General features: G+C 38.9%; 1 protein-coding gene across 10 annotated transcripts in view; it reads right to left on the bottom strand.

The window, feature by feature from the left end:
* Asxl2 (additional sex combs like 2, transcriptional regulator) overlaps window positions 1-17382 on the bottom strand; it is an 83955-nt gene that overhangs the window by 16890 nt on the left and 49683 nt on the right. For 9 of the 10 annotated variants that reach the window (XM_030246968.1, NM_001270988.1, NM_172421.5 and 6 more), the window contains 3 exons: window positions 9314-9477; window positions 4189-4285; window positions 83-188 (listed from right to left, as the gene is read on the bottom strand). In XM_030246968.1, the coding sequence (XP_030102828.1) occupies window positions 83-188; window positions 4189-4285; window positions 9314-9477 (367 nt within the window). Of the gene's footprint in view, window positions 1-82; window positions 189-4188; window positions 4286-9313; window positions 9478-16715; window positions 16974-17382 lie in introns of all 10 variants that reach the window. The other variant, XM_030246972.1, reaches the window with a different exon arrangement.

Raw genomic sequence — 17382 nt, 5'->3', positions numbered from 1 at the left:
GAGTTTCCAATAAGGTAAAAACATAGAGGTGTCACATGACATGTGACATTGACAGCTGGATACAGAGTCTGCCTTAGCTTACCTCTGACCATAGTAATTTTCAAAGAATTGTTCCTTCCACAGCTCTACTTTCTTCTCCTTCTCAATCTCTTGTCGAATTCTCACCTGCATTTCAGGAGTAAATTCACCTGCAACGTATCAACGAAATGGCACCAACAGAAAAGCATTATTCATAGATTCTTATCATGAATGATTCCTAGAAGAACAGAATATTATGTTAAAGCAACAACTTACCAAAGAAGCAAGCCAGAAAAAAGAAGGAAATACCAGTCAGTAGGTGAAGTACAGACACTGTCACAAACTACCTTGTAATTTTCAATATGCAGCAAGGGCCACAGTACTTATGCTCCAGCGGTTTCCCAAAGTGTCTTCTTCCAGTTACAGACAACATATATCATGCAGATTTCTTCTCACCTATAACACTGCATTTCAAATTTATTTCCTTTTTAAAAACTGGATATTTTTGAAGAAGATCTCAGAAGATGGAAAGATCTCCCATGCTCATGGATTGGCAGGATTAATATAGTAAAAATGGCTATCCTGCTGGAAGCAATCTACACATTCAATGCAATCCCCATCAAAATTCCAACTCAATTCTTCACTGAGATAGAAAGGGCAATTTGCAAATTCATCTGGAAAAATAAAAAACCTAGGATAGCAAAAACTATTCTCAACAATAAGAGAACCTCTGGTAGAATCACATTGCCTGACATCAAGCTGTACTACAGAGCAATTGTGATAAAAACTGCATGGTACTGGTACAGTGACAGACAGGTAGATCAATGGAATAGAATTGAAGACCCAGAATGAACCCACACACCTATGGTCACTTGATCTTTGACAAGAGAGCTAAAACCATCCAGTGGGAAAAAAGACAGCATTTTCAACAAATGGTGCTGGCACAACAGGCAGTTATCATGTAGAAAAATGCGAATTGATTCATTCTTATCTCCTTGTACAAAGCTCAAGTCTAAGTGGATCAAAGACCTCCACATAAGACCAGAGACACTGAAATTAGTAGAGGAGAAAGTGGAGAAAAGCCTCGAAGATATGGGTACACAGGAAAATTTCCTAAACAAAACAGCAATGGCTTGTGCTATAAGATCAAGAATTGACAAATGGGACCTCATAAAACTGCAAAGCTTCTGTAAGGCAAAAGACACCGTCAATAAGACAAAAAGGCCACCGACAGATTGGGAAAGGATTTTTACCAAACCTAAAGCTGATAGGGGACTAATATCCAATTTATACAAAGAGCTCAAGAAGCTGGACTCCAGAAATTCAAATAACCCCATTAAAAAATGGGTTTCAGGGGCTGGTGAGATGGCTCAGTGGTTAAGAGCACTGACTGCTCTTCGGAAGGTCCTGAGTTCAAATCCCAGCAACCACATGGTGGCTCACAACCATCCGTAAAAAGATATGACTCCCTCTTCTGGTGTGTCTGAAGACAGCTACAGTGTACTTACATATAATAAATAAATAAATCTTTAAAAAAAAAAAATGGGTTTCAGAGCTAAACAAAGAATTCTCAACTGAGGAATACTGAATGGCTGAGAAGCACCTAAAAAATGTTCAACATCCTTAATCATCAGGGAAATGCAAATCAAAACAACCTTGAGATTCTACCTCACACCAGTCAGAATGGCTAAGATCAAAAATTCAGGTGACAGCAGATGCTGGCGAGGATGTGGAGAAAGAGGAACACTCCTCCACTGCTGGTGGGATTGCAAGCTTTTACAACCACTCCGGAAATCAGTCTGGAGGTTCCTCAGAAACTTGGACATAGTACTACTATGCCATAGTACTACTGGGCATATACCCAGAAGAAGTTCCAACTGGTAGTAAGAACACATGCTCCAGTAAGTTCATAGAAGCCTTATTTATAATAGGCAGAAGCTGGAAAGAACCCAGATGTCCTCCAATAGAAGAATGGATACAGAAAATGTGGTACATTTACACAATGGAGTACTACTCAGCTATTAAAAACAATGGATATGAAATTCTTGGACAAATGGATGTATCTGGAGAATATCATCCTTAGTGAGGTAACCCAATCACAAAAGAAGTCGTTAGATATGCACTCACTGATAAGTGGATATTAACCCAGAAACTTAGAATACCCAAGATACAATTTGCAAAACACAAGAAAATCAAGAAGAGGGAAGACCAATGGGTGGATACTTCATTCCTCCTTAGAATAGGGAACAAAATACCCATGAAAGGAGTTCAGAGACAAAGTTTGGAGCTAAGACGAAAGGATGGACTATCCAGAGATTACCCAACCCGGGGATACATCATATAATCAGCCACCAAACCCAGACACTATTGCACAATGCCAGAAAGATTTCGCTGAAGGGCCCTGATATAGCTGCCTCGTATGAGGCTATGCCAGTGCCTGGCAAATACAGAAGTGGATGCCAACAGTCATCTATAAAATGGAACACAGGGCCCCCAATGGAGAATCTAGAGAAAGTACCCAAGGAGCTGAAGGGTTCCGGAACCCTATAGGTGGAACAACAGTATGAACTAACCAGTATTCCCAGGAGCTCGTATATCTAGCTGCATATGTAGCAGAAGATGGCCTTGTCGGCCATCACTGGGAAGAGAGGCCCCTTGTTATGGCAAACTTTATATACCCCAGTACAGGGGAATGCCAGGGCCAAGAAGCGGGAGTGGGTGGGTAGAGGAGCAGGGCGGGGAAAGGGTACAGGGGACTTTTGGGATAAATGTATATAAAGAAAATATCTAATAAAAAAAATTAAAAAAAAAAAAAACCACTGGAGATTTTATTTACTTACATTTCAAATGCTATCCTCTTTCCCAATTTCCTGACTGGAAACCCCCTATCCTATCCCCTCTCCACCTGCTTCTATGAGGGTGTTCCCCCACCCACACACTCACTCCCACCTCCCAGCCCTCACATTCCCTACATTGGGGCATCAAGCCTTCACAGGACCAAAAGGCCTCTTCACCCACTGATGCCCCCCCCCCCCCATAAAGTCTTCCTCCTGTACAAATGCTGCTACAGTCAAGGGTCCCTCCATATGCACTCTTTGGTTAGTGGTTTCATCCCTGGGAGCTCTGTGGGGGGCGGGTTGGTCGACATTGTTATTCTTCATATAGGGTTGCAAACCCCTCCAGCTCCTTCAGCTTTTCTCTAACTATTCCACTGTGGAACCTGTGCTCAGTGCAACGGTTGGCTGAGAGCATCCACCTTCGTATTCGTCAGCCTCTGGCAGAGCCTCTCAGGAGACAGCTATGTCAGGCTCCTTTAAGCAAGCACTTGTTAGCATCCACAATAGTGTTTGGGTTTGGTGACTGTATATGGGATGGATCCCCAGGTGGGCAGTTTCTGGATGGCCTTTCCTTCAACCTCTGCTTCACAGTTTGTCTCCATATTTGTTCAACCATTGTTCCCGCTTCTAAGGACCAAAGCATCCACACTTTTGTCTTCCTTCTTGATATTCATGTGCTCCATGATTTATATCTTGGTTATTCCAGGCTTTTGGGCTAATATCCATTTATCAGTGATTGCATATCATGTATGTTCTTTTGTGACTGGGTTACCTCACTTAGGATGATATTTTCTAGTTCCATTCATTTGCCTAAGAATTTCATTAAATCATTGTTTTTAATAGCCAAATAGTATTCCATAGTGTAAATGTACCACATTTTCTATATCCATTCCTCTGTTGAAGGACATCTGGGCTGTTTCCAGCTTCTAGCTATTATAAATATGCCTTAGATAAACATAGTGGAGCATGTATCCTTATTACATGTTAGAGCACACTCTGGGTATACAACCAGGAGTGGTATAGATGCTGCTTACTCTTGCTGGCAAGTCCACTAATCCACTGGCATTGCAGCCGACTTCTTTTGGATTCTAGCATATACTGATGACCAGCTGAGACTACTAGACTGAACTACTAGATTCTTGGAGCTTCTGTTAGTAGACAGCTATTGCCAGACTTAACACAGTAAGCCATTCTAATAAATTCCATGTGTGTGTGTGTGTGTGTATGTATACATATTCATTCTCTAAGAGAATCCTGACCTTTGAAATCTATTCCAGTATCTCATGCAGTGAGAGGCACTAAGACCCTGGGAGCCACAGGGCAGAACACTTACCTTCTGAGAGCCTTTCCTTCCAGCCCTGGGCTGCAGAAGTGAAGAACTCATTGTTAAGGGCTGAGCCATTCAACTTCATCAGGCCATCTGGACCAACCTATATCAAAGAGCAAGCCAGGGAAAACCGTTAAAAGGAAAGATGCAACAATGTTCACTTCATGTTAACAGAATGTATGTACAATCTATCCATAAAAACATAGTTAACTCCTTCTTTATTGCTTTAAAAAGATGTAATAACATTTTCTCCTTTAAAAAAATCTTTTCATGTGTACCAATTTTCCTTTCTCACCTTCCAACTCCATTTTAAAATGTATTTAGCTTCTTTGAAATTGCTGCATTTTTATATCATTTTATGAATGTGTTACAATTAATTTACTAGTTTCCTAGTGGTAATTACGTACTTTGTTACCAATACTTCCCCATAATTAATAAAGTTTCAACAAACATTCAGGCAGAGATGAATGTACTAGTGCTTTTTTGTTTTATTTCTCTGTTTGACATAGGGTATGACTATGTACTCCAGACTGTCCTTGGATTTAAAGGTCTGCCTCCTGAGAGCTGGGATTAAAGAGGTGTGTCACCTTGTCCAGCTGTACTAGTGATTTTATTTCTAAGGACTGCATTCCAAGTATAAAACATAATTAGTGTGCTAAAACCACAAGCAATATGTTTACATACAATACTCTTTTCCTTGCCACCAAGTATCAACCTGTAATTTAATTTTGTGTCAACCTTGAAACGGTAGATGATTTCCTAGAGCCTCTGTGTTGTTAGCTGTTGTTCCATGGTTGTTAAACATGTAACTCTGCAGTGGTCTTGTGAAGTGTCACTTTCTTAGTTTTCTTTTAGGCTACTTATTTTTATCAGACTGTGAGGCATACTCTCAGATATTATCCCTTCCCTGCCCACCCCCCATTCCTGTCCATTGTCTAGTAAGTTTTTTTTTTAATGCTTTGACAAAGGGTTTAACTCATTTTCTTGTGCCTAGAGATGTATCTCCAGGATAGAGTCCACAGTGATGGGGTGTGTGTGTGTGTGTGTGTCCCGGGAGTAGTTCGTGGCACTGGGCTATTGTATTTGTTTGTGTATGTGCAATGACATTTGTGTGGAGGTCATGTTGAATCCTAGGGTTGAATTCAGGTTGTCAGGCTTACCTAAAAATCTGTTTACCCACTAAATCACCTCACAGGCCATGCGAAAAATTTTAAATGAAAAAAAAAAAAAAACCCACACACACATCTAAATTTGAATTTTCTCTCTTCATTTTTTAAAAAAACATTAATTCTTCTTTAAAATACATGGGGAAAGGTCCACTCAAATCATGTAAAAATATTTGTTTACAATATTTTCAACTTAAACATTACAAACATTATCCACATTGACACATTTTCCGGAAACCTAAATAAAATTCTTCCCAGTATCATTCACTTTATCTTATCAATACTGGTCAACTAGCTTCCTATTAAAAAAAAAAACACACACAAACAAATTTTAAACCCCCGTAGGATTGGCCTTTATGGGAAATTGAACTAGAAAACTCTTAACATCCCTTTCATTAAAACTGCGCATGGCAAGAGATGGACAGAGATGGGTAGTGGTTAAGAGCATGTTCAGCTCTTGTAGACGACCCAGGTTTGGATCCTAGCACATGACAGCTTATAACCACCATATAGTTCCAGGGGATGCAGAGCACTCTTGTGGCCACTTAAGTCACCAGGCACACACGCACAGCACACACACATATATATAGCTAAACACTCATACACATTTAAAAATATTTATCTTTAAACAACCACCTACTCCAAACTTCTATCAGAAGGCCATGAGTGCTTCTGAGAAAGCAGCATTAGCCTGCTGCGGCTGAGTTGTTTCATATACTACTACTCCCCAACACTTGTATTTAGGGGTGGAACAACACAAAAAAATAGGACATAAGAACACATGCAAATGAGAGTACCCCATCAAATCAGCCAAGTCCTTTAAAAATCATGCCGAAACTTTAATCTCCTATTTCTGCTACCAATAATTAACTAGATGGGTAACCTCTAAAGTAACTATTTTGAAGAGATAAGGTAGAGAATGAAGTCAGTAGGAAAACTTCTCCTTTAGTCCCTACTGCTGGAAAAATACCTAATTATCTGAATTATCCACTTTCACATGTGCTGATTATAGCACTAAGCATTAAGGAACTGGCATCAAAGCAAGTCTTATAGCATACAGACTTCAAGCAGGTGTGATAGTGCACACCTTTAATCCCAGGACTCTCAAAGCAGAGGCAGGGAGATCTCTGGGTTCCAGGCCAACCTAGTCTTCATAGAAAATTACAGGCTCCACAGAGAAACCCTGTCTCATAAACAAAATAAGAAAACAGATTTCAGAATGAGAAACACTTTACTGTGACTTTGTAGTCAATTAATTATAATGATTTGTGCAGCCTACCTTGTGAATCTTACTATAAACTAAACAATATAGTCCATTATTATACACTAGGGAAAATGTGTGTGTGGGTGGGTGGAGAACAGCCCTGACTATCCTGGAACACTGTAAACCAAGCTAGGCTTAAACTCACAGAGATCTGCTGCTTCTGCTCCCAGAGTGCTGGGATTAATAGTATCAAGCATGGACACCTTTCATGCTGTCTTAATAAGGATGAAAAAGGAAAGAGACTAAACCTATGAGCTCACACACATGGTAAGCAAGTGTTCTGCTCAACTGCATCCTTGGCAGTCTGTTTGCTGCTTTTGTGTATGTGCATGTGTACAGTGTGTGTCTGGGGGGGGGGTGGCGGGGGGTATCATATCTTCCTCGAACACTCTTCATTTTATTTTTAAGATGGGGTTCCTCACTAAGTCTGAGTTCCTCAGTTTGTCCTGCATGGGTGACTCTCAAGTCCCAGAAATACTGCTGTCTCTTTCTGTCCAGTATTGGGATTACAGGTCTATCACCCTGCCTGGCTTGTAAGTGCTCTGGATCTGAACGATGTGCCCCATGCTTGCATGGCAACCAGCTTACTGAATGAGTCCTTCACTCAAGTTCTCTCTTGCCTCTTTTTATTGTTGTTGTTTTGAGACAGGATCCCATGTAGCTCAGGTCTTGAAATCCCAATCCTCCTGCCTTGACTTCTAGTTACCAGGAAGTATATATAACCTAACCCAATTTAATTTTTTGTTCTTTTGGAATCCCATTATCTTCCTCTTCAAGTTAAATGAAATTTCAGGCCTTACTACCAGGCCTGGCAGAACTCAAACAAATATATAAGTATATAAAAATGAATCTATGAAAGTGAATAGGGGCTGGAGTGACACAGTTAAGAGCAGTTCCAAAGGACCTGAGTTTGTAGTTCCTAGCACCCATAGCAAGGAACTACAATTCCTTCCAACTCCAGCTTTTGAAACTTTTGACACCGTCATCTGGTCTCTGTGGGTACTTGTAAACACAGCATATATGCACACAGATATATACATAGGCATAAATAAAAATAAATTTGAGAGAACAAGCTTAGAAAAACCATAATGGAGCTGGGCATGGTGGTGCACGCCTTTAATCCCAGTACTCGGGAGGCAGAGGCAGGTGGATTTCTGAGTTCGAGGCCAGCCTGGTCTACAGAGTGAGTTCCAGGACAGCCTACACAGAGAAAGCCAGTCTCGAAAAACCAAAAAAGAAAGAAAGAAAAAAAGAATAATGATCTCATTTCCTCTTCACAGAGAAGAAAACTTTAACTAGCCATTTTCTTTGATGAAAGCATTTCTTTTAACAAAGAAAAAGTAACATACTTAATCATCACTAGTATTTTATGTTCTACATGCTTCTGGTTGCCTATATTTATCTGACTTCACATTTTTAGCTTTCTGCCTTAACTGAGGTACTATCCTGTTAATAATAAAACAAGACAACTAAGCTCTCGAGCTAGACTCTATTGATGTATGTATCTCAAAAGGAAAACCATTCAATTTTCTTTTTCCACTCATCTCCTTCCCCCCAACTCCATTTTTCCCAGTGGAGAAAATGGCCTTTCATTACGTTTTTCCTCCCTCCCTTTCTTTTTTCATCACAGCACTAGGAACTGAAACTACGACCCTTGCATGTTAGACAAGCATCTTACAACCAGTCTCTTATCTCCAGCCTTATTTTCTAATCAAAATAAAGTAAGAGAGTTCAACTCCCTTATAAGGTTTATTTTATAAAACTCAACTGCTAAGACACTTCAAAGGAGACACAACTTGGGGGTCTCAACCTGTGGGTCATGACCCCTTTGGCAAACCTCTATCTCCAAATATATTTATTTACATTATAATCTATATACTCAAAATTACAGCTATGAAGTAGCAATGAAAATAATTTTATGCTCATATAACATGAAGAACTATTAAAAGGTCATAACATTAGGAAGGTTGAATGCCAACTGTCTAGAGGCTCATAAAACTTACAAGTGTGTGTGTGTGTGTGTGTGTGTGTGTGAGAGAGAGAGAGAGAGAGAGAGAGAGAGATGGTGGTGTGCCCATATCTGAAGCAGCACACTCCCCAGCTGGACGAGCTGACTGCTCATTGGATAAGGAGCTCTAGGGATACAGTTTTTGAGTCATCAACAATACCAGGGGAGATTTTCTTGCAATCCAGCTCCAAAGTCCTGTAAAGTAATGTTAGTTAATAAACTCACTAAACTAAACTTGGGTGGAACCATTCCCTGATCATTGGTTGTACCTTGTTCAGATATTTCCAAGGAAAGTAACACAACAGTACTATTAATATCATACTTTTATAGGAATACATAAAACGATATATTTTTTATTTGTTTGTTTTTGAAGAGGCTCTATGTAGTCCTGGCTGTACTGAAATACTCTCTGTAGACCAGGCTGGCTTCCAACTCAAGTCTTGAGAACTAGGCATGTAACTCAGTTAATGGAATACTTGACCATCACACATAAAGTCCTGGGTTTTTGTACGCACGCACACTCACACACTTAACATGGCGACAGACCTGTAATCCCCTCAGGAAGTAAATCTAAGAGTACATATAAGACATCCTCAGCTGCATAGTCTGAGTACAGCTTAGAATATATGAGGATAATGATAAAAACAGAAGACTCTTTCAGTTATAGGATTGTTTATGCTTAAAGTGACACACCTGTCGATCCACCTCTGGAAGCAACAAAAGCAGGCGCTGCTGGCAGTCTCCAGGAAGAACTGAAAAGGTGTGCTTGTTGATCAGTGCTCGAAGATTAGTATTAACCAGAATGGAATCAGGAGTCTCAACATCAATGTCAGCACATTTAGTCCTTTTCATCTGTCCTACAAAATTCAGAAAATAATATTTTATCACTTGGCTTCCTTTCACAGTTTTCTATCTAATCATAGTTTGCCGTGTAGTAAAAGTAAAAATGAAAAAAAAAATCAAAATTAAATACTATACTGACAGTTAAAAAGATCTTAGAAATGTCCAAGGCAAAGAAATAAAACTCTAATCATTTATAAGGAATAAACAAAAAAATCTACAGAAATAGATCTCTAAAAGTAAAATTGTTTATCAGATACCTAACAGATAGCTTTCTCCCTCCATTAAACAAGTTTGTGAGAAATGGCAAAACTGCATATCTATAGGATGATTTTTTTTTTCTTTTTAAATAGAAATTGGAGCTAGACAGATGGTTCGGGGGTTTAGAACACAAACTACTCATGGAAAGGGTCTAGGTTTGGTCCCCAGCATCACATGGCTCACAATTGCCTAGAATTCCACTTCGAAGGGCATCTACAGGCACCAGTGTGTAAGAGATGCACATAAACCCATACAAGCACACATATACAGATAAAAAATTCTTTTGAAAAGAAAACATGGCCAAGGAGATAGTGCAGTAGGTAAAACACCTGAGTTGCAAGCATAAGAATCTGAGTTGGAATCTCCACAACCCATTCAAAAGGTCCTAGAGCAAGATGAGCAGTAAAGACAGGAAGCTCATAGGCCAGCTAACCTGGTATTTATAATGGCAAACAGCAGAGACCTGCCTCAGCACCAATTAGACAGGGCAGGTTATATATGTTAAAAACATATATAAGGTGCTATAAATTGGGGAGGAAAAAGTGTTAAATCAAGGGAAAGTTGTGAATCAGTGGGGACAGACAGGATTAAAATATATTGCATTTAGATATATAATTCTCAAATGAATAAATAAGGGAGGAGGGGTGCTCTGCTTTGAACAATGCAGAAGACAAGGATTAACACTTGAAACATTCCTCTGACTTCCATGCAGGCACTGTGATACAAACATGCCCATCTATGTATACAAACACAATCTGTGTTCTCGCTCTCTCCTTCTCTCTACCTTCCTCCCTCTGTCCTCTTCCCCCTAAACTTTTAAAAATAGAAAATCCAACCCAGATGTGTTGGTATGTATCTATAATTTATTGGAGGCAGAGGCAGATAGAACTAGAGTTCAAAGCTGCCATGGGTTTGAGCTCCAGGCTAGCATGAGCTGCATGTCTGCTTTAAAACAGCAACAAGATAAACAGATTTGAGTACACAAAGATTAGTAAAACTAACTTAAAAATTGTGCTGCTTTGTTTTTACACATTTTTATAATTTTTACTATTTCCATTTAATCTCATTTTATACCTTCCATCTTTCATTAGTTCTCATTATGTAAATTTAAATCTTACAATAAAATTTTAAGAAAAAATTAAAAGGCATCTTAATATAAAAAAATAGTTTCTATGAAAACTGCAAACACAGCAACAATTGAGTGCAAAATATGCAGGAAACAGCAAAACAAAACAAAACAAACAAACAAAAAAAAACCAACCAAAAACCGAAAAAAAAAAAAAAAACCCAAACCCTTTTAAGTATTTCTGAACTGAAATTTATAGCATAGTCTTAAAGAAAACTTGTAATAAACATATTGTTTTACTGGCTGGAGAGATGGCTCGGCAATTAAGAGCACTGACTGCTCTTCCAGAAGTCCTGAGTTCAATTCCCAGCAACCACATGGTGGCTTACAACCATCTGTAATACGATCTGTTTTTTTTTTTTTCCCCAAGACAGGGTTTCTTTGTATAGCCCTGGCTGTCCTGGAACTCACTTTGTAGACCAGGCTAGCCTCGAACTCAGAAATCAGCCTGCCTCTGCCTCCCGAGTGCTAGGATTAAAGGGGTGCGCCACCACACCCGGCTTGTAATGGGATCTGATATCCTCTTCTGGTGTGTCTGAAGACCGCTACAACGTACTCATAAAATAAATAAATGAATAAATCTTAAAACAACAACAACAACAACAACACTGTTTTACATTTATTTATTTTATGTACATTTGTGTGTTGAAGGGTTTAAGCCACGGAGCATATATGAAGGTCAGGGGAAAACTTTCAGAAGTTAATTCTCTCCTTCCATCATTTGGGTCCCAGGGGTGAAATTTAGGTTTTCAGGCTTGGAAGCAAGTGTTCTGACCCGCTGAGTTGTTTAGCTGGCGCCTGACACGATTACATATAAAGAGTTATAGAACAAAGCTATGCAATTCTCAGTATAAATACCCACCAGCTCCTGGCTGAAGTACAATTAAAGTCATTCTATGCTACAGGAAAGGGATTACCTCAAATCAGGCCCTTGGAAATCTTAGAAATTAAAATACAACAGAATCTCAACAAGTATCTAATAAATATACAGCATGCCCCTATGAGTGTCACTAAAATCCCGAAGTAACAGATTTATATTTAAGAGACTACAGCTATGAAACAGAATACAGAGTTGCTATGAGGAAAATGGGTAAGAAACTGCAAATGTAAACAACGATTAAGAACAGACAAAGAAGGACTAGGACTACTATCGTAGCTAACACATGTAATCCCAGCACTTGGAAAGCAAAGGGAGAAGAATCAGTAAGGTCATCCTCGACTACATAATGAACTCAAAGCTAGCTGAGCTTCAAAAAACCCTGTCTTTAAAGAGACACCATCAACAAGTCCACCTCTTGAAAAGGCTCTCACACTGTTCAAGGTGAGAGAACAGGCAGAAAAGTTGTAAGGACAAGAGGTAAAACACTCTCATATGCACATGACAAAAATTTCAGTTTTTATCTCGTAGTTGCTATGTTTGCTGGTATGAAGAGGGAAGGAACAAAGGGGTCCTCATCTTTAGCTGAAGAGCTATTTACAATTGAAGAGTTGTAAAGGAAAAAGAGTCAGTTTCCTTTAGGGAAATGTTCATATACACTTATCTGTGCACGCGCGCGTGCGCGCGCGCTCACACACACACACACACACACACACACACACACACACACACACACAGGCAGTATGATTTGGACTCAGTGAAGTGGTATTTATGAATGAATTAAGTGCTCAAAAAATTTATACTTAAAATGATACCACAAATGATATTAAGTGGTACAAATTAGCATATTAAACAGGTAATCAGGGTATAAAATATATAATCACAAAATTAACCAGAGTAAAAAGAAGAGGGCAGATCATTTTGAGAAGTTTGAGGAAACGAGAGAAAAAAAAAACCCAAAAACAACACACACACACACACACACACACACACACACACACACACACACACAGACAGAATGAGAATGTTTAACATGTGCCTAAGTACAGGTCAAGAATTGGACATTTGGGGCTGGAGAGAGATGGATCACTGTGTAAAGGACTTGTGCAAACATGATGAGCCAAGTTCAGATCTATAGCATCCACATGAAAAGTCATGTGTATACACATATGCATGTAATCCCAGATTGTTGTGTGTGTCTTGGGGGTGGGGAACGTTAGACAGGAGAGACAGAGATAGAAACAGGAGGATTTCCAGGTCTGCTAGTCAGACAGTCTAGCTAAAAACTGTGAACTCGCTCGGCATGGTGGCCACGCCTTTAATCCCAGCACTCGGGAGGCAAGAGGCAGGTGGATTTCTGAGTTCGAGGTCAGCTTGGTCTACAAAGTGAGTTCCAGGACAGCCAGGGCTATACAGAGAGACCCTGTCTCGAAAAACAAAAACAAAAAACAAAAAACAAAAATTGTGAACTCCAGACTTGGTAAAATACCATCTTAAAAGAATAAGACAGACAGTGATAGGGAAAGACAAATGGACTATTTATTCAGAGACTCCCCCAACTGGGGATTCATCCCATAATCAGCCACCAAACCTAGACACTACTACTAATGCCAGAAAGATTTTGCTGAAGGGACCCTTATATAGCTGTCTCTTGTGAGGCTATGCTGGTGCCTGGCAAATACAGAAGTGGATGCTCACAATCAGCTATTGGATGGAACACAGGGCCCCTAATGGAGGAGCAAGAGAAAGTACTCAAGGAGCTAAAGAAATCTGCAACCCTATAGGTGGAACAACAATATGAACTAACCAGTACCCCCGGAGCTCCTGTCTCTAGCTGCATTTGTAGCAGAAGATGGCCTAGTCAGCCATCACTGGGAAGAGAGGCCCCTTGGTCTTGCAAATTTTATATGCCCCAGTACAGGGGAATGCCAGGGCCAAGAAGAGGGAGTGGGCGGGTAGAGGAGCAGAGTGGGGGAAGGGTATAGGGGACTTTCAGGATAGCATTTGAAATGTATATAAAGAAAATATCTAATAAAAAAAGAAATATACAGAAAAGAGAGATGATAATAGCAGTGAATTTAGAACAAGGCTAACTACAAAAACAACAAACATAAAGATCTAAAGCAGGAGTGTATATTAAAAAATACAAGCACCTAAATCAATAAAATAAATGTATCTAATATCAAATAGCAATAAAAAGAGTTGTATGATTAAAAAGGTCAAGGCTTTGAATCAAAAAATAAAATATACCAGAAGATGACAAAAATCTCCCATGCTCATGGATTGGTTAAACCAACATAATAAAGATCTCACCAAAAGCAATCTACAGACTCAGTGCAATTCTCGTCAAGACTTCAACACAATTCTTCATAGATCTTGAAAAAGCAATTCTTAACTTCATATGGAAACACAAAAACCTAGAATTGTTAAAACAATCCTGAACAATAAAAGAACTTCAGAAAGTCTCATGGGTTCTGATTTCAAGCTATTACGACAAAGGTATAGTAATAAAACCAGCATAGTATCGGTATAAAAACAGACAAGATAATCAATGGAATAGACTTGAAGACCAGTACATAGATCCACATACACCTGATTCTTGATAAAGAAGCCAGAAATAAACACTGAAACAAAGACAGCATCTACAACAAATGTTGTTGGTCAAACTGAATGTCTGCATGTAGAAGACTACAAATAGGCCCATATCTATCACTCTGCACAAAACTCAACTCCAAATGGATCAAAGACCTCAACATAAAACCAGGTACATTGAACCTAAGAGAAGAAAAAGTAGAATAGCGTTGAACTAATTGGCATACAAAAAGACTCCCTAAACAGAACACCAAGAGCACAGGCAGGAAATCAATAATTAATAACAACAACAATAATAAAAATAAACAACTTAAAAAAACAGAAAAAAAAAAAAAACTAAAAAGCTTCTGTATGGCAGAGGGCACCGTCATTCCAACAAAGCAGCAGCCTACCAAACAGGAAGTTTTTCACCAAGTATATATCTCATAGAGGACTAACATCCAAAATATACTCATAAAACTTCATTTCAAAAATACAAATATCCCAGTTAAAAAATGGGGCACAAATCTAAACAAAGAATTCTTAAAAGAGAAAATTCAAATGGCTGAGAAACACTTCTATGTTCAACATCCATCCTAGCCATCAGGGAAATGTAATTCAAACCTTTGAAACTCCTTCTTAGACCTGTCAGAATAACTAAGATTAATAAAGCAAGTAACAGTTCATGCTGGTGAGGATATGTAAGAAGGGGAGAACTCACCCACTGCTAGCCTTAGACACATATAAAGAGCTTCTCTTAACAAAGAAATCATGTACTGTGAGACAGAGAAATGCCCATATAAAACATTTTAGCACATCTTATATAATCAGTAACTAAGCTTACCAAAAAAGGACGCTTATAAAACAATGTTAAATTATATCTATGTATGTGATTATCTATGAGTGTGTGCTTTTTCGTGAGGGGCTTGAGAAGGGAACTATGTCCCCAGGAGCTGCAGTTTCAGGTTGAGAGCCTGGAAATGTGCTGGGGACCAACCTCTCAAAGAACAGTGCAGGCTCTAACTCCTGACCTGGCACTCCAGCCACAAGAGTCATTATTTTACATTAATAATCTTGATTCAATCAACTCAGAATTCACTGAACAAGTAGGACTTCAATATTGTTAAGCCAAAAAGACTGTCTGTGCTATTTCAAATAATACCAATAGCAACAATAACGACAGTTAACACTAGCAGCAGACTTATTTCTGAACATTTATAGTAACTTGCTTACTTTTCACATAGCTCCATGAAGCAAATAATGCTTACTATTATTATTTAATGTATATGTATTTACTTCTACATAGCTGGGATCACAGGCACATACTGCTGTGCAGATAGAACTCAGTAATTATTAGTATATCACTGCACAGAAACAGAAACATGCTCAAATTACACGATTAAGTAAAATGTAACAAACTAAAGCCAGAAAGACCATTTTCTGTCTGTTTCTTGTCACTATGCCACATAGGTACAAGTATCAGAACTCAGGACATTTGGCCAATAGATACTTCAGCTAAAAGTTCAGAACAAAAATCCTTATAAATGTGGAAATAAAAATAAGTGCAAAATATTTTTTCAGACAAGGAAATGAGAGTAAAAAATTTTAAAAATATCTTTTCAAGCCAAATGATAATAAACAGCACCAAAGAGGTCAAGATTGTCAAGGGGAGGTGGGGGGTGGTGGTAGAAGATACTTTTAGGCAGGATCGCAGTGTGTAACTATATCGTGTAACACTTCTACCTAAGCCTCTAAAACTAGGATTATATGGGTAGTCAAAAGAATCTAAAAGTTTCAAAAGATCTGGGAACTTGTAAGTGTGCCTGCACAATTATCTTCTGAGCTTTCCTATACTTTACTAATTAACTGATCTGCTAGTGGTGGTTAAAATACGCTCTACTAAGTAAAGCCAAGCAGGAGAACAGTATTTAGGTATCTGTATTTGACTAATTCCCTAAATTTCAGAATAGTGCCTATGAAGATATAAACGTGAAAAGCTGATGACAAGCTCTGCCACCTTGGTTCAGCTACTGGCATTGCTTGGGGAGATGGCATGGCAGGCAAAGGAGGATGACTGGGACAGACCCATGAGGTATTGTCTGATACTGCTCGACCACAAATAAGTGACATGACCAGCCTACTCCTACTATCACAAGACCTGGTGCCACTGCTGCACTTCTTGTTGCCTCCAGTCTGTGAACCAAAACAAACCTCTCAACATCCTGAAGTTGTTCGTGTGTTTTGTTACAGCAATGAACAAACTACACAATGCCAAATCACTGGTCTGCAGCTCAATGTGATATTCCTAAATTTGAAGGTAATGCATTCAACTTCAACAAATAATAAACTGTCTTCTACTTAGAGTAAAGCATCAAAATGCTTTCATTCATTTTTAATTCTTTATCAACCCTATGCCTCACCTTTCTTTTCTGTCATCCATTTTTCCAGTTCTTGAGCCCTTTTCGTGGTCTGTAGCCATAGTTGGCTTATTTATGACAATTCCTTTTCAGCTTCATCCATTTTTCATCTTTCAACCTTTGCTGACACCTGCCCATTTGGCTGTCTCCTTGTTTTCTTCAATCAAACTGATTTTTTTTTTGTCCGTATTCTCTTTTTAGTGGGATTTCCAAGGGAGTTCAGTTTACAATATTTAATTATAGTCCCTTCTATCTTTTTATCTATAAAAACAAGAACGAAGTAGGACCTATTGGTACAAAGAGAGGTAAACCAAAAAAAGAAAAAAGGCTGATAACAGATCTTTCTGTGAAACAGTTTGATAAGGGATGGACAGAAGAATACGAAGACAACTAAGATAAAAGGATGAAACGAATAAGAAAGGGCATTAAATAAATTCTATCCATGTTTCTTTTTATCTCTGAAAAGCAATTATTAAATGCCAATGCGGTGGTGTTTCCTATTATATCATCGTTTGTGAGGCTGAAGCAGGAGAGCCCTAGGGTATTTTAGACAGCGTTAATGAGAAACCGTCGTAAAAGGCAACAAGTAAACCTGACAGCTAGGGTTCAGGCTGTACAGCTCAGTGTAGACCAAGTCCCTAGCACATCCAAGCTGTGGCAGTTATTGCTC

This window comes from Mus musculus, chromosome 12 (assembly GCF_000001635.26).
Source record: "Mus musculus strain C57BL/6J chromosome 12, GRCm38.p6 C57BL/6J".
NCBI classification, from domain to species: domain Eukaryota; kingdom Metazoa; phylum Chordata; class Mammalia; order Rodentia; family Muridae; genus Mus; species Mus musculus.
The sequence above is the reverse complement of the archived record's forward strand: the minus strand, read 5'-3'. Positions and strand labels throughout refer to the sequence as shown.